Source organism: Sinocyclocheilus grahami, unplaced genomic scaffold (genome assembly GCF_001515645.1).
Source record: "Sinocyclocheilus grahami isolate Dianchi unplaced genomic scaffold, SAMN03320097.WGS_v1.1 scaffold404.1, whole genome shotgun sequence".
Classification (NCBI taxonomy): Eukaryota; Metazoa; Chordata; class Actinopteri; order Cypriniformes; family Cyprinidae; genus Sinocyclocheilus; species Sinocyclocheilus grahami.
Genome location: NW_015505583.1, coordinates 116,401 through 134,011, shown reverse-complemented (window position 1 = coordinate 134,011; position 17,611 = coordinate 116,401). Strand labels below are relative to the sequence as shown.

The window sequence follows — 17,611 nt, the reverse complement described above, 5'->3', positions numbered from 1 at the left end:
TATGCATGTGTGTATGTGTGTATGTATGTATGCATGTGTGTATGTATGTATGTATGTATGTGTGTATGTATGTATGTATGTGTATATATATGTGTATGTGTATATGTGTATATATATATATATATAACATAAAGCTGAAGAATTCCAAAGGAACTCTGTTATTTTTACAGGAAAATACAACAAAGAATATAGTTTACATGCATCACATCAATTCTGCATGTTATGTAAGACTGTCTCGCTCTCTCTCTCACTTTGCGTGTGTGAGAGAAAGCGACGGCGAGTCGTGCGCCTTCACACTAGAGTTTACGGTGCGCCAAATACACAAACACAGGTGCGCTGCGCATCCATTCAGAAGAACTGAAAAGCAGCACAGATCGCTTGACGGAGAGTGAAACTCTGAAGTGCTCAGTCAGAGAGTGTTCTGTGAGTGAAAATATATCTGTGCTAATCATATACTCAACATCCAACTCACACACTGGCGAGTAAAATCTGAGAATTTATTAGCCATTGGCTAATATTACACATTTAGTCGCCCAGAGTGAAGATTTAGTCACATATGCGAGTGCTTTACTCGCAATGTAGAGGGTTGCTTTAAAGTAAAACTTTAAGGGCAAAATTTGACCTTATTATAAAGTGCACTTTTAAAAAGTGTTAAGAAACATATGAAAGTACACTTAGGTGACCTTTTATTTCATTATTATAAGTTTTTTTTATATACAGGTGCATCTCAATAAATTAGAATGTCGTGGAAAAGTTCATTTATTTCAGTAATTCAACTCAAATTGTGAAACTCGTGTATTAAATAAATTCAGTGCACACAGACTGAAGTAGTTTAAGTCTTTGGTTCTTTTAATTGTGATGATTTTGGCTCACATTTCACAAAAACCCACCAATTCACTATCTCAACAAATAAGAATACTTCATAAGACCAATAAAAAAAACATTTTTAGTGAATTGTTGGCCTTCTGGAAAGTATGTTCATTTACTGTACATGTACTCAATACTTGGTAGGGGCTCCTTTTGCTTTAATTACTGCCTCAGTGCGGCATGACATCACAAAATTATGGACAAAGTCACTGATATACATCTTACAACAAGACAAGATTTGCACAGGTTAAGCCAGTGTTGCTTGGTCAGGATAGTCAGGATGCTGTTTTGATAACACCAGAGAGTTGCACAGCAAATACACTGTGTTTCACCAATAATGGCAAAGAGATGTTTAATTTTAAACTGATACCTCATTACACTTTCAAGACTTTACCCATTGCACAATTATCCCTGACCTCGCAGTCACCCCTGACCTCTGACCTCTCCTCTCTGTCTAGCTGCGGCTGCTGGGGTTCATTCATATTTGATTTGTCTCCATCCCTACACGTCCCCACACACTGAATGCAAATGCAGATCAAACCTAATCAAAATGACCCAAGAATCATTTCACGACTTTCTCAACGTTCAAAACACTGCCAACTCTATGTTTTCTCTGTTCTTCACAGAAAAGAGCTAAGAAAACTGAGGGTGAAACTATTTATATCAGACATAGCAATTTAATGTTGGAGGTTTGTATGGAAACTCTGGAAATGTCTTGTTTTTGCTGCTGCATGTATCACTGCATGAGATTCTGTTTCATCTTGTTTCTTTCTTCATTCTTCTCACCGCACTCTCTCTCTTGTGTTTTGGTTTGTTTTGTAGCTTAACCCTAAAGGCTTGGCATGCACTATTTACCTCACTAACTGTAATGCAAGTACTCGCTTCTATTTATTCTCTGTTTGCTTAGCACTATTTTATTAAATATATGATTGGGAATTATAATTTGTTTGCCTCTTTTATATTAAATGCTTTTTTTTTATTTTAATTGTATGCAAAATTGAGTCGATCCAAAAATGTAGCCAGTAGGTGGATCGCATAAAAAAGCTTTTTAATGAGTATAATTTTGTGTAAATGTTATTTAATTGAAGCAACGTTAGATGCCTTTTAGAGCATGTTAGGCTCTTAGCATGAATGCCTTTGTTTAATTTTTACAGTAGACTCTTGCCTGTTTTACCTTTTCTAAATATTTCTAATGAGCTTTTCACACTTGAAATGAATAATCCAATTATAACCCTGTGTTTAGTTTACGATTGGTTTTTAATTGCTAAACTGCTTGCTGTAACTTTCTAGCACCACATTGTTTCATGCTGTTTGGCACCACAGATTGGAGTTTAGCACAACAAAAAACATGCCAACATGCTTCTAATACAGGATTTTATGACTCAGGGTTAAAGTGGCCTTTAGCCTGGGTTAAAAAGATGTTTACCCAGGGTTAAACATACTGTGACAAGCCCATAAATATACTGAAGTCTACCGTTTAGACAGATATATAATCATTGGCTGTACATTTAGCATTCTAATGCATGCTTTTATTGTTTTATTTGTTACCAGATCACATGATTATAATATTACTGATTTGTAGTGTTACACAGTATACAATCTGTACAGCCTGTCCCAGTCATATATTTACATAGTTACTACAAAGGCTGTTTCCACTGTTGTGAGGTCTGATGAGTCTGAAACCCAGATGGATTCTGTGACATTAACCCCTTCACCTACCCACTGACCTCTTCTCTAACCCTGTGACCTCTGTATCTAACCGAATTTCATATATAACACTATGCGTCCATCACATACACTATTATATTAAGTGTTTAAGATTGCCGTTGGTGTTTGAGCCAAGCACTGTTTTGCACTCTGCTTTGTTTCATAAATCAGGAGACATGGGACAAAAATCCATCATATGCTGCAGCGAATTGTGACAGCATATGATTTATTTAGTACACTCGTTTTGCATTGATTTAGACCAGTTTTTGAAACAGCTTGTGTAGAGATCAGAATCTAGTCATTTGACCCATGTCTGAACCCAGGCTTTGTTCACACTGGAGCTTGAACAGTTTATCTAATGGTAAAACTTCTGAAGTGCTCACATGATCACCACCTCATCTCTCTCCTCCTAATAACAAATTAGCATTTAGAAGAGATTAATTAATGATTTAAAAACAGAAATTCTATTTTTTTTTTCACAAGCCATAGTGAGCTGCTTGCCAGACTAGCTTTTTAAGTAAGCTCCAGCAAAACCATACAAAATAGTGCTACTTAAAGGCACAATATGTAAGTTTTCGCCCCGCTAGAGGGCGTGTATTCAAAACAAACAACTGAAACAAAGGCGTAGTTTGATGACGCAGTGACTGAGTGTGGAATCATGGGAGTTGTGGTCGTCATCCCCACAGCCGATGCAATCCGATGGGATTTGGGCAGAAATCATGTTCATGGATGAGCTAATGATTTATTAACATAGTAGAATGAAGCAGGGTGAGGCTGAAAGCCGTCGAAGTGAAACAAGGCCGCTGAACGAGCGTGACACACGGCTGGAAAGCAGCGGAGCTTTTATTATGCCACAGTCGACCGCGCCAACTCCTTCCGGTCATGCGTATGTGGGGTAAAGCAGCGCTATTTTATCATACTAGATACATTTGAAAGTTCTGTAATAATGCTACTCTGTGCGGTCGTAACCGGTCTAATAAAACGCATAACATATTAAAAGCGTCTTTGGTGGTAAAGCAGCGGAGCTTTTATTATGCCACAGTCGAGCGCTTCCGCTGCTTCCAGTCGTGCGTATGTGGGGTAAAGCAGCGCTATTTTATCATACTAGATACATTTGAAAGTTCTGTAATAATGCTACTCTGTGCGGTCGTAACCGGTCTAATAAAACGCATCATGTCGTTCCAAACCCGTAAGACCTTCGTTCATCTTCAGAACACAAATTAAGATATTTTCAATTGAAATCCTAGAGCTCTCTGACCCTCCCATAGACAGCAAGTGTACTACCAGGTTCAAGGCCTAGAAAGGTAGTAAGGACATAGTTAAAATAATCCATGTGACGTCAGTGATTCAACCGTAATGTTATGAAGCTGCGAGAATACTTTTTGTGCGCAAAGAAAAGAAAACACTGCACCTTGTTTACAATCAGAGGAATTGTAAATGACATGAGGGTGAGTAATTGATGGCATAATTTTCGTTTTCGGGTGAACTATCCCTTTAAAAGAATTAGGTCAAAAATTAAAGAGACCGACAAACATCTTGGCATTGTTTATTTTTAAGTGTCAGCTGTCAGTCTGAAGTCTGGTGTAGATGATGAGGGATGGTTTGTCATGAGAGTGTTTCATTCTCGCAGATGTTCTGTTGGGCACCAAGACACAGATCTGTTTTATTTCCGAAGTCTGTATTTATGTGAATAAAGATCAGCTGATCTGTCTCTCTCTCTATCTCTCGAGCTCATTAATCACAATCTGTCTGTGCACACATGGATCATTTGTTTTGGGCAATCACAAAGCCTCCTCTCTGACATGAATATTCAAAGCCTCACAGTGTCTGAGCATAGCTGATTACCCGATGCCACTGAGCCGAGATGATGGGAGACAAATCAGGCTGCAGGTGATGAAAAAAGAGGAGCATGCAGTTAGAAGACAGTGAAAGTGGAAAGAAGAGACCTGTGTCTTGGTGGCCAGTGGCCGATCTGTTGAATGGCTTTGTGTGTGTCATTCACTCGTCTGAAAATAATGTGACTAGGGATGGGGATCACAGGAAATATAATGGTTTTGGTTCCTTTAACTATATAAAATGTACTATAACAATTCAGTAAGTGAATTGTTCGGTGAGTTCAAACCCATTATAAACCCATGAGTTCTGCGCAGGCCAAATAACATCGCCAACTACTGGCCTAGCATGAATAATACAACGTTTTTAGTTGTTTTCATGGATCTGTATGAACTGGGATCTTTTCAAAAACGGGATGGAAAAACTTTACATTTTTTAATATATCGCTGTCATGTAAATGTTCCAGCACCGTAAGTGTGTGTTTGGGGGGTGTTTCCCAAAAGCATTCTTAGCCAACTAAGGTTGTGAGTTAGCTTCGTTATTAACAGTTCAACAATTTTGTTGTTGAGCTATAGTTACAAAGATTTACAATCAGCTCTCGACCTGTGGTTAGAAGCATAGTTTCTTGCTAGTATGACATGTGGACTTAAATAGATCTTGAGCAAAATAAGCACGCTAACATATGCAATCTGTATCTTTCATTCCATACATAGTTTATACATATTTCAACTGAAAGCACAGACAATCACAGCCTCTCTCTCTGCAATGAGTGACCGCATAATGCATAGTGATAGAAGGAAGAGAATGTGTTGTATGTTCATCTGTTTATTTATTGTTTTTTTTTTATTTAATATGCATATAGGGTAGCGTAATTTCTCTTTAAAAATTCCTTGCACACTTTTGCACTTCTATGAACTGTTGTCAGAGTAGATGGCATATTTAATTTGACATTTGAGGTGTCTGGATCACACTGGTGGAGTGATGCTGGACAGGCCCAGTAAAGTGTAGCAGATTGTGGATTTCATTCATTTCTAAGCCTGGTTTTGATTGGTTTCAAATTATATATAACATCTGCTCTGATTAAGTCCATTCCATGATAAAGACAATCCAAGGTACAATCAATAAACTTTAAAAATAACTTTTCTATGAAGTTATTTTCACAGAACATCTTGAAATCTAGTGAATACATAAAAGTCTGTTCTTTTCAATTTGCATTGAGCTCAAATGTCTGAAATTCCCTAATATCGTTTTATTGTGGACTCTGAGATCACCATATCCACTGCAAAAATGAATTTTCTTAATTATTTTCTTGCCATGGTCATCTTATAAGCACAATATCTTGATTTCTTGCTTATAGCCAAATTATATTTATTTCCAGGCAAACTGCAACTGCTTTTATTGATGCCTGTAAGAAGACAGGAAAATGTATGTCAAATATTCCAAAATATTCATAATTAATTAATTTCTTCCCCCTGTCTACCCACCCAGAAATCTCCACTACCCCTCATCAATCTCTCCCCATGTCTCTTCCCACTCCACATGTCTGTTCATTGTTCTGTGTCTCTCTTGGTGTCCCGTTGCTCTGCGCAGAGATGGAAGCGTGCAGCAGGCACGTCCAGGCGACAGCAGGTAAGGGTCAGGTGGGCGCCCGCACCAGGAGGCCCGCCGCTGCTGCAGCATATGGAGAAGGATGAAGATGATGATGATGATTGCAATGAAGAAAAAGACTTTGAGGCTCAGGGACATGGCGTCCAGGTCTCCATAGTCGTGTCCACAGAGGAACCGGCCCGTGTCTGCCAGCTGTACCCAGTGGTACTGCATCGCCCCCGCGTCTCCCTCCTGCTGAGCAGCCTGCTGGTCCTGACGCTGATGCTCTGGTGGCTTGTCTTCATTTGAGAGACCGTGGAAGAAATGAAATAGATATCAGGGAGGCAGCAGCTGCTCTCAGACTGAGCTTATCTGGATTATGAGACAATAAGGAGCGAGAGGACGAGGTCCTTCCTGTTTTTCTGTTTGTCCCTCTTGGATTCTTAATACTTTCACCATTTCAGAGTGGATGTTGATTAACAATTAATCATTTTAAACTATTTATGTACTGTGACACAAAAACCCTGGATGCACTATATTATCTTAATAGGATGTAATGATTTACTTATCAAATTCACTTTTCAGAATTTTGAGCTCTTCTTAAAACAGGCATTGTTTCAGTATTTTTTTTTTTACAGTGTTTGCAAGATGAGTTCGAGTTAAGTTCTTCTTATGCTTCTTAATTTTCTACAATTAAGTGCAAACCATTTATCATACAGACTACATTTAAAACTTTGGCTTGTAGATCATTTCAAATTTAAGTGATGTTTTTGTTAAAATAAAAAATACAAATAATTAATTTAAAATTCAGAAATGTCCCACTGACTTACGCTACCGTTCAAAAGTTTGGTGTCAATATTAAACTAAGAATCTTTACATAGATCAAAAGTGACATTATTACATAATGTACATTGTTACATAATTGTATTTTGAACTTTTTATGAATCTAGTAATCCTGGAAAAAAAAAAAAATTTCCACAAAAATATTAGGCAGCACAACTAAATTTAACATTAATAATAAGCAGCAAATCAGCATATTAAAATGATTTCTGAAGGATCATGTGACACTGAAGACTGTAGTAATGATACTCAAAATTCAGCTTTGATCACAGGAATAAATTACATTTTAAAATATATTAGAATAGAAAACAGTTATTTTAAATCGTAATAATATTTTATAATATTACAGTTTTTTTTATATAAAAATACATTTGTGTAAGAGAATTAAAAAAAGATATAAAACAAAAAATATTACTGATGCCAAACTTTTTTAATGGTGGTGTACGTTGCTAAAGTATTTGAAAGATAACTGCTAACGATATTGTTACCATAGTATTTGCATACTAAATTGTGAGCGGTCTTTTTATGCATTTATTTGTTTACTGGTTTGTGATTGGTCTTTCAGTTATGCACAAACAAAGGCTAAAACCTATGTTCATTTGAAACTTAAACACAATTTTTTGCTGCCTTGCAAACACTGTAATTTTCTGTAATACCGTCTTCTTCTTTGTGAAGTATTTATGTTGTATCTGCCCTAAGTGGATCAGCATATCAGGGCTTTAATTACACACCACACAAATATTATCCTGTTTCTCCTTCCGTGGGACTCCAGCATGCATCAAAAACATCAGTACTACTGTCATGCCAGCTTTAAATGTGTCTTACATGATACAACAATCACAGCCTCTCTCTCTGCAATGAGTGACCGCATAATGCATAGTGATAGAAGGAAGAGAATGTGTTGTATGTTCATCTGTTTATTTATTGTTTTTTTTTTATTTAATATGCATATAGGGTAGCGTAATTTCTCTTTAAAAATTCCTTGCACACTTTTGCACTTCTATGAACTGTTGTCAGAGTAGATGGCATATTTATTTAATTTGACATTTGAGGTGTCTGGATCACACTGGTGGAGTGATGCTGGACAGGCCCAGTAAAGTGTAGCAGATTGTGGATTTCATTCATTTCTAAGCCTGGTTTTGATTGGTTTCAAATTATATATAACATCTGCTCTGATTAAGTCCATTCCATGATAAAGACAATCCAAGGTACAATCAATAAACTTTAAAAATAACTTTTCTATGAAGTCATTTTCACAGAACATCTTGAAATCTAGTGAATACATAAAAGTCTGTTCTTTTCAATTTGCATTGAGCTCAAATGTCTGAAATTCCCTAATATCGTTTTATTGTGGACTCTGAGATCACCATATCCACTGCAAAAACGAATTTTCTTAATTATTTTCTTGCCATGGTCATCTTATAAGCACAATATCTTGATTTCTTGCTTATAGCCAAATTATATTTATTTCCAGGCAAACTGCAACTGCTTTTATTGATGCCTGTAAGAAGACAGGAAAATGTATGTCAAATATTCCAAAATATTCATAATTAATTAATTTCTTCCCCCTGTCTAACTAAGAGTATGTAATCCATTCAGTATGAAAACAGCTTATGGAGATGTTATCGCATTCTTAAATGTCTTTTGCAAGAGATTTTGTGGTTCCCTGGATGGTAAGGATATAATCCAAAAGTTTCCCAAAAAAAAGTAAATAGTCTCAGACTAATTTGATTTTTCAGCCTTTGCCTTTTTTCCACCATTAGCTTATTAGGGTGAGTTCGTGGTGTTTTTGGTTTCTGAGCCCTTCAGTTCTTGAAGAGTGACTCTTCTGGTAGTCTTTGGTTTAATGAGTTGCACTTTGAGTGACTCTAGTTTTTAAAGGGGTCATCGGATGCGACATGCACTTTTACATGTTGTTTGAACTGAATTGTGTGTTGGAAGAGTGTGTACACAACCACCCTATAATGATAAAGATCCACCCAGTGTTTTTTTTATCATTTAAATAATTTCCCCTTTCTCAAATCAAGCCGTTCTCAGATTCTTGGCAGTGTGACATCACACAGACCCAGGCCCCTCCCACAATTGTTGATTGACACTAGCATTTTACCTTAGCTCCGCCCTGAGTGAGCTGTCATCAGTCCACCATTGTTTCACCGCCGGAGCAGATGTAGACAAGAATGGCTCCATAGCGATTGAGGTGTTTTGTTGTTGGATGTAATAATGAACATAGCAGTCATCATTTACTCCCGACATCTGAGCCGCTGAAGACGCAGAGGATTAGCTTTGATTCTGAAAGGAATGCGCCAGTCCCCGATCTGCCTAAATGCGTTTATGTTCGCGTGAATCGTTCATGATCCAGCCTCACTTACAGAAGAAGTGAGTATAAGGTTCTTTTATGAATCTTTGCAAATCGCCTTTCCTAATAATGTGCTAATTAGCAAGTTCCGCAGTATTTATTTCCAGGCAAACTGCAACTGCTTTTATTGATGCCTGTAAGAAGACAGGAAAATGTATGTCAAATATTCCAAAATATTCATAATTAATTAATTTCTTCCCCCTGTCTAACTAAGAGTATGTAATCCATTCAGTATGAAAACAGCTTATGGAGATGTTATCGCATTCTTAAATGTCTTTTGCAAGAGATTTTGTGGTTCCCTGGATGGTAAGGATATAATCCAAAAGTTTCCCAAAAAAAAGTAAATAGTCTCAGACTAATTTGATTTTTCAGCCTTTGCCTTTTTTCCACCATTAGCTTATTAGGGTGAGTTCGTGGTGTTTTTGGTTTCTGAGCCCTTCAGTTCTTGAAGAGTGACTCTTCTGGTAGTCTTTGGTTTAATGAGTTGCACTTTGAGTGACTCTAGTTTTTAAAGGGGTCATCGGATGCGACATGCACTTTTACATGTTGTTTGAACTGAATTGTGTGTTGGAAGAGTGTGTACACAACCACCCTATAATGATAAAGATCCACCCAGTGTTTTTTTTATCATTTAAATAATTTCCCCTTTCTCAAATCAAGCCGTTCTCAGATTCTTGGCAGTGTGACATCACACAGACCCAGGCCCCTCCCACAATTGTTGATTGACACTAGCATTTTACCTTAGCTCCGCCCTGAGTGAGCTGTCATCAGTCCACCATTGTTTCACCGCCGGAGCAGATGTAGACAAGAATGGCTCCATAGCGATTGAGGTGTTTTGTTGTTGGATGTAATAATGAACATAGCAGTCATCATTTACTCCCGACATCTGAGCCGCTGAAGACGCAGAGGATTAGCTTTGATTCTGAAAGGAATGCGCCAGTCCCCGATCTGCCTAAATGCGTTTATGTTCGCGTGAATCGTTCATGATCCAGCCTCACTTACAGAAGAAGTGAGTATAAGGTTCTTTTATGAATCTTTGCAAATCGCCTTTCCTAATAATGTGCTAATTAGCAAGTTCCGCAGCTTTTCATGAGAACTGCGCATCACCCCACAGAAGAGAGGGGCGGGGTAAGCAGAGCTCATTAGCATTTAAAGGAACTTGCACTAAAACGGGTTGCTGAAAACAGAGCTGATTTTGACAGGGTAAAAATGGTGTTGTTTTACACTATCATTGAGAAATTTTATCCAAAGTATGACTTTTCATTAAGACCCTAAAAAATCATATCAACTTGTGGAAAATGGGCATCCGATGACCCCTTTAAATGCACTAATGACTATGTAAAAGGAGACTTGCAGACTGATGCGAGTTTCCACACCGATCTATTCTTTTGAAAGCGCCACATGGTGAGCCCACAATTTGGCTTGAATTTGCCAGAGCGTTCATTCTCATCATCATCTGTCAACCTGACGTCGCCATTATTGGATGAAAATAATATTTGACTTACAATGTGCCAGACGTTCCTAAATCAAAAGCTTTTTTGGCCGAGTGCCTATAGATAAAAGATTCAAAAGCCACACCATACTAATTTGTGATGGTTTTGAAATGCATAATCTGCATATCTGAGCCAAGCATTGTGGGTAATAGGAGCGGGGGGCTTCTAGGCGTGATGAAGGCTTCATTCAGGTCCTCTCAGTCAAGAGGGTGTATGTAGTTTTAGAATTAACACTCTTTACTCTCCACAGTGTTTGCGGAGCTTCCTGATATGTTTCTCCACTGGGACGCACTTCTGTGAAGCATAATTTAATTCCAACTGAGACTGATTATGACAGAAATCATAATTTTCTATTCTTTTCCTTGTAATTTATATTAATATACTTGCTTTATGTGGAGCAAAAGCATGCAATTATTTCTTATACTACAAATCCAGAATTGTGTTCTTGCATTACTCAATACCATAATTGCGATATTGTAGATTTATTGTAGTCGATATCGTGATTGCGATATGTTTGATTAATTGGATAGCACTAATTTCAGCTCACTTTTCTCTGCCTGTATTATTAACTCAGCTGGGTGGCAATTTTATACCATTTATGTTTAAGAAATTCAGTCAGTGTGCCATTATAAGCGTTTTTAGATAGATTTACTCTTTTACGCACCATAAAACTAAATAATTTTTATTGGAAAGGGTGATAAAGTACATGTGAAATCACTGAAGTGGTTTTTGCCAGCCATTCAAAGTCACACCAGGCTAAGCAGTTTTTCTTGTCTAGCAGCTTTTTTCTGAGATAGTCAGCACAGAATATCAATCTTACAGTACAAAGGCTTGGCCAAAGGTTCCAGATGGTGTTTAGTAACTGTTGATGTGTGTGAGGTGAAGTTAATGTAGTTAGAAATCTCACTTTCTACTGTGTCTTGACCCCTCTCACAGTCTCCTGTGGTGAAGACGAAAACAATCACCATTTCTGATGTCACCAACTCCCTTCGCAGCGAAATCGCCAGCAAGGACATCCCGATTGTGCATACAGAGACCAAGACCATCACATATGAGTCTGCACAGGTGAGCCCGGTCGCTCTTTGAATCAACCTTGTTGCTGACATAATTTTTGGTTAGTCTTTCACTGTGGCATTGTTTGACTGAATATGTCACACATGGAATGAAAAATGAACTAGGATGCATTGGGATGTAAAATGTATCAGCATCAACACATATTGGTAACCACATCCCTCAGTAATAATCATTTTGTTGTTCATGTATCGGCACAGATCTGTATTCAGAACAGAATATATCGCTTTCATAACTTCCCATTCTGCACTGTATGTGTTCAGTGTCTGTTGTAATCTATTGCAGTGCTGTCAGTTTCACAGTGCATTGCTGTGTGAGTTTAACTTATCATTAAGATCCATTAGTTGCCTTTCTTAGGCCAGTTTTTTAAAGAGTTTCTAACCAGCATCCCAGAGGTCCCACTGAGGATTTATTTTTTCCAATTTTCCATCTTTAGCCAAAAATTATCCATCTTTATAAATGCCTGAATTCACTTATAGCATACCAAACTCGTTGGCTGCACTATTTTACTGTATGTGCACTTACACTAAACTCACAGAGTGCATACCCAGTGTTCAGGTGGAACAGGACTGTAAAATAAGTCCAATAATAAAAAAAGTGCTACTAATTCACTTTTAGCATTTGAAACTTGTAAAACAAAATTATTATTATTATTTTAATTAATTAATAATATTTATTTGTTTATTTATTTTTGGAAAACCAAAGATTGGCAATTTAAAAAAAGTAGGGATGCACCAAATGTTCGGCAACCAAAATTGTTATATATAATATATAATAATTTTGGTTGCCAAAAAATAAAAAAAATTGTCAAAATACATAGGGAAAAAAACTTGAAAAACCGTGTTCGGTATTCGGCCTTTGGCCCAGTGTTTCATTTTGTTCGGTTTCGGTTTATTTATTTGGCAGAGACCCACAAAAAAAAAAAGTACTTATTTTGGTTTTGGACAGAATTAATATATAACAATAAATTTCTGATTATTTTAGTAGGAAGCTTTTTTATTATTATTACAAAGACCCTAAAGGAACATGGTGATGGGAAAACATTAAATGTATTATTTATTATATTTTACCGCTTCCCTGAGAAACTTTGCATTCCCTCGCAAAACTTTTATGCTCTCTCGAGAAACGTAACCTCCTGCTAGTGAATGCAGAGCTGCTGAAGGAAATAATATGACGTGCACTCCATTTAGGTACTAATATACACTTTATGTACTAATATATACCTTTAAAGTTTTTACATGCACCCTTTAGGGATAAATAAGGCACAAAGGTGTAGCTTTTGAAAGGATACTGCCCCGGTGACAGCTTTTGTACCTTTTTTTTTTTTTTGAGAATGTGGGAGAAAAAAACTATATTTCAGTTATTTTGTGGGAAAACTCAAAACATTCTTTGAGAGAACCCAGAAGCAAATGCAAAAGCATTGAATTATAATGTTTTCCGTCACTGTGCCCCCTTTGGGGCTCCATAGGAAATGGCTTTGGATGTACAGTAAGTGATAAATGAGGGATGTAATGGAAGAGATTTCTAAGCACATGTGTGTTTGTTTGCTAATAGCCCAACGCGCTTTCAGAGAAGGAGTCCGGGATGCTGTTGAGTGCTCAGACCATCACCTCAGAGACCGTCAGCACCACCACCACCACCCAGATCACCAAGGTACATGAAGCTATGCCTAAACCTGCAGTGACTGCTGCTTAAAGAACAACTGATTGATGTTAAATGGTCCTATTTAAGCACAATGTAAAACTTAAAATAATAAGATGAGCACTTTCTGCAAAACATAATTGCAGAAAACTATACAATACTGCACACTGCAAGTTAGGGCACAATGGTGCCAAGAGGCTGCGTATATAAGATAAAGCCATTGCTAATTACAATTTATATCACCATTACACAGCATCTTACAAAGTTAGTGAAGATTTGGCGTACTGCACAGATGAGATATTCACTTCACTGTGTTTCTGGCTCTCTCATTCTCTCGTTCTCTTCCCTTTCTCTGCTCAGATGGTGAAAGGCGGGATCTCAGAGACCCGTATCGAGAAGAGAATCGTGATCACTGGAGACACTGAGATTGACCATGATAAGGTGAAATGCACCTACAGCTAATAATCATGTCGGCCACACAGTAGACGCAGAATGTTTTACAGACATTCTCATAGACAGGATTTATAGGATAAAAATGTCCGAAAGGCTCGGAGAAGGAGAATATGTCATCAGTATTGGTCTGTTTTCCTGAAAGAGAAAAACTAAATGCATATATCTGATAAATAACAGATATATAAGACCTCAAAGCTTGGATTAAAAGCTACAAAACTTCAGTTTTGATTTCATGGGGCCTTTAAATGTATACAGAGTTCTGGCATGAAACTCTAGATGGCGCAGTCCGATAGGTCTAACTCAGTCTGACCGAATGACATCATTATCACATGGCACAGCTGATTGGTTCTCTCCTGTATCAGTGGCCAATAAGCTCGCTGCTCAACATTCAAATATATGATTAGTGCTTGCCGTAGCAGTGCAGCTTGCTTCAGAAACCCTCCACCTTCCCCAGCTCCACCTGTATAGATCTGCTACGAGGTGATTCGTGTACGCTATATGGGGGTTATTTCATGTATGTTATATGTGCAGCTGCAATATTTCTTACATGCTCACAGCAGCATGTTGTTGATGTATTGGCAGTAGCAAGTCTCTGTACTTGTACTCGGTACTCTGTACTGCAGCAGTGTAGCAGATCTATTCAGCCAAGACCAAATACATCAACATTGTCATGTACATTACCATGCCAATTCCTCCGAGAGTTGTCATGACAGAAATACGTTTAGTGGTCTGGTTTAAATACTGTCCTCTCGGCTCTCCAGGCTCTTGCTCAGGCTATAAAGGAGGCGAAGGAGCAGCACCCTGACATGTCTGTGACTAAAGTGGTGGTGCATCAGGAAACAGAGATCACCCCTGAGTAACTCCTGCGTGAGACACAGGTTAGTTTCCTCCCACACAACCTGACTGAATATGAGACCCGCTTCGGCACATGAACGATTACAGCTAGAGAGATTAATATTATATACATGCATTTTTTTAATTTTAGAAATACTGAAGTGATCTGCATGCCAAAAAAAAAAATCTCGCGATAATGCTTTCTAGCCGTCACTCAGCATGTTTTATTCAGTTATGATCAATAGAAGAAGCCAAACACTGGAAAAATGAAAGGAGTGAGAGGAAAGTGCTGCATTCTGAGCTGGAAGGTGCAGTTTGCTAAAAGACGAAATTGCTATGTGTGTGAGGTGAAGTTAATGTAGTGAGAAAAGCGATTCTCTGCTCACTCTCCACTGTGTCTTGACCCCTCTCACAGTCTCCTGTGGTGAAGACAAAAACAATCACCATTTCTGATGTCACCAACTCCCTTCGCAGCGAAATCGCCAGCAAGGACATCCCGATTGTGCATACAGAGACCAAGACCATCACATATGAGTCTGCACAGGTGAGCCCGGTCGCTCTTTGAATCAACCTTGTTGCTGACATAATTTTTGGTTAGTCTTTCACTGTGGCATTGTTTGACTGAATATGTCACACATGGAATGAAAAATGAACTAGGATGCATTGGGATGTAAAATGTATCAGCATCAACACATATTGGTAACCACATCCCTCAGTAATAATCATTTTGTTGTTCATGTATCGGCACAGATCTGTATTCAGAACAGAATATATCGCTTTCATAACTTCCCATTCTGCACTGTATGTGTTCAGTGTCTGTTGTAATCTATTGCAGTGCTGTCAGTTTCACAGTGCATTGCTGTGTGAGTTTAACTTATCATTAAGATCCATTAGTTGCCTTTCTTAGGCCAGTTTTTTAAAGAGTTTCTAACCAGCATCCCAGAGGTCCCACTGAGGATTTATTTTTTCCAATTTTCCATCTTTAGCCAAAAATTATCCATCTTTATAAATGCCTGAATTCACTTATAGCATACCAAACTCGTTGGCTGCACTATTTTACTGTATGTGCACTTACACTAAACTCACAGAGTGCATACCCAGTGTTCAGGTGGAACAGGACTGTAAAATAAGTCCAATAATAAAAAAAGTGCTACTAATTCACTTTTAGCATTTGAAACTTGTAAAACAAAATTATTATTATTATTTTAATTAATTAATAATATTTATTTGTTTATTTATTTTTGGAAAACCAAAGATTGGCAATTTAAAAAAAGTAGGGATGCACCAAATGTTCGGCAACCAAAATTGTTATATATAATATATAATAATTTTGGTTGCCAAAAAATAAAAAAAATTGTCAAAATACATAGGGAAAAAAACTTGAAAAACCGTGTTCGGTATTCGGCCTTTGGCCCAGTGTTTCATTTTGTTCGGTTTCGGTTTCGGCCAAGAATTTTCATTTCGGTGCATCCCAAAAAAAAAAAAGTACTTATTTTGGTTTTGGACAGAATTAATATATAACAATAAATTTCTGATTATTTTAGTAGGAAGCTTTTTTATTATTATTACAAAGACCCTAAAGGAACATGGTGATGGGAAAACATTAAATGTATTATTTATTATATTTTACCGCTTCCCTGAGAAACTTTGCATTCCCTCGCAAAACTTTTATGCTCTCTCGAGAAACGTAACCTCCTGCTAGTGAATGCAGAGCTGCTGAAGGAAATAAGCACTCCATCACTCCATTTAGGTACTAATATACACTTTATGTACTAATATATACCTTTAAAGTTTTTACATGCACCCTTAATAAGGCACGTGGGAGAAAAAAACTATATTTCAGTTATTTTGTGGGAAAACTCAAAACATTCTTTGAGAGAACCCAGAAGCAAATGCAAAAGCATTGAATTATAATGTTTTCCGTCACTGTGCCCCCTTTGGGGCTCCATAGGAAATGGCTTTGGATGTACAGTAAGTGATAAATGAGGGATGTAATGGAAGAGATTTCTAAGCACATGTGTGTTTGTTTGCTAATAGCCCAACGCGCTTTCAGAGAAGGAGTCCGGGATGCTGTTGAGTGCTCAGACCATCACCTCAGAGACCGTCAGCACCACCACCACCACCCAGATCACCAAGGTACATGAAGCTATGCCTAAACCTGCAGTGACTGCTGCTTAAAGAACAACTGATTGATGTTAAATGGTCCTATTTAAGCACAATGTAAAACTTAAAATAATAAGATGAGCACTTTCTGCAAAACATAATTGCAGAAAACTATACAATACTGCACACTGCAAGTTAGGGCACAATGGTGCCAAGAGGCTGCGTATATAAGATAAAGCCATTGCTAATTACAATTTATATCACCATTCCACAGCATCTTACAAAGTTAGTGAAGATTTGGCGTACTGCACAGATGAGATATTCACTTCACTGTGTTTCTGGCTCTCTCATTCTCTCGTTCTCTTCCCTTTCTCTGCTCAGATGGTGAAAGGCGGGATCTCAGAGACCCGTATCGAGAAGAGAATCGTGATCACTGGAGACACTGAGATTGACCATGATAAGGTGAAATGCACCTACAGCTAATAATCATGTCGGCCACACAGTAGACGCAGAATGTTTTACAGACATTCTCATAGACAGGATTTATAGGATAAAAATGTCCGAAAGGCTCGGAGAAGGAGAATATGTCATCAGTATTGGTCTGTTTTCCTGAAAGAGAAAAACTAAATGCATATATCTGATAAATAACAGATATATAAGACCTCAAAGCTTGGATTAAAAGCTACAAAACTTCAGTTTTGATTTCATGGGGCCTTTAAATGTATACAGAGTTCTGGCATGAAACTCTAGATGGCGCAGTCCGATAGGTCTAACTCAGTCTGACCGAATGACATCATTATCACATGGCACAGCTGATTGGTTCTCT

The 17,611-nt window shown here is 37.7% G+C and overlaps 2 protein-coding genes across 2 annotated transcripts in view; both read left to right on the top strand.

The window, feature by feature from the left end:
* The window catches only part of LOC107550638 (protein 4.1-like), a 49,511-nt gene extending 34,784 nt beyond the window's left edge, over window positions 1–14,727 (top strand). Inside the window, exons 14-19 of the mRNA XM_016231973.1 lie at window positions 1,494–1,685; window positions 5,998–6,219; window positions 11,611–11,748; window positions 13,309–13,407; window positions 13,756–13,836; window positions 14,610–14,727. Of these exons, the coding sequence (XP_016087459.1) occupies window positions 1,494–1,685; window positions 5,998–6,219; window positions 11,611–11,748; window positions 13,309–13,407; window positions 13,756–13,836; window positions 14,610–14,708 (831 nt within the window). The 3' untranslated portion in view covers window positions 14,709–14,727. The remainder of the gene's footprint in view (window positions 1–1,493; window positions 1,686–5,997; window positions 6,220–11,610; window positions 11,749–13,308; window positions 13,408–13,755; window positions 13,837–14,609) is intronic.
* A 221-nt stretch (window positions 14,728–14,948) lies between these two features.
* LOC107550637 (protein 4.1-like) lies at window positions 14,949–17,268 on the top strand. The gene is made up of 4 exons (XM_016231972.1): window positions 14,949–14,990; window positions 15,089–15,226; window positions 16,720–16,818; window positions 17,167–17,268. Exons 1-4 carry the CDS (start codon window positions 14,949–14,951, stop codon window positions 17,266–17,268), a joined length of 381 nt encoding a protein of 126 aa, XP_016087458.1.
* The last annotated feature ends 343 nt before the right edge of the window (window positions 17,269–17,611 follow it).

Excerpts from the sequence above, each read along its gene's own strand:
- LOC107550637 (XM_016231972.1), top strand. The coding sequence starts at position 14,949 with ATGAAAGGAGTGAGAGGAAAGTGCTGCATTCTGAGCTGGAAG. Across the intron at positions 14,991-15,088 it reads GCTGCATTCTGAGCTGGAAG|CTCTCACAGTCTCCTGTGGT; the intron begins GTGCAGTTTGCT and ends GTGTCTTGACCC. Across the intron at positions 16,819-17,166 it reads CCACCACCCAGATCACCAAG|ATGGTGAAAGGCGGGATCTC; the intron begins GTACATGAAGCT and ends TTCTCTGCTCAG.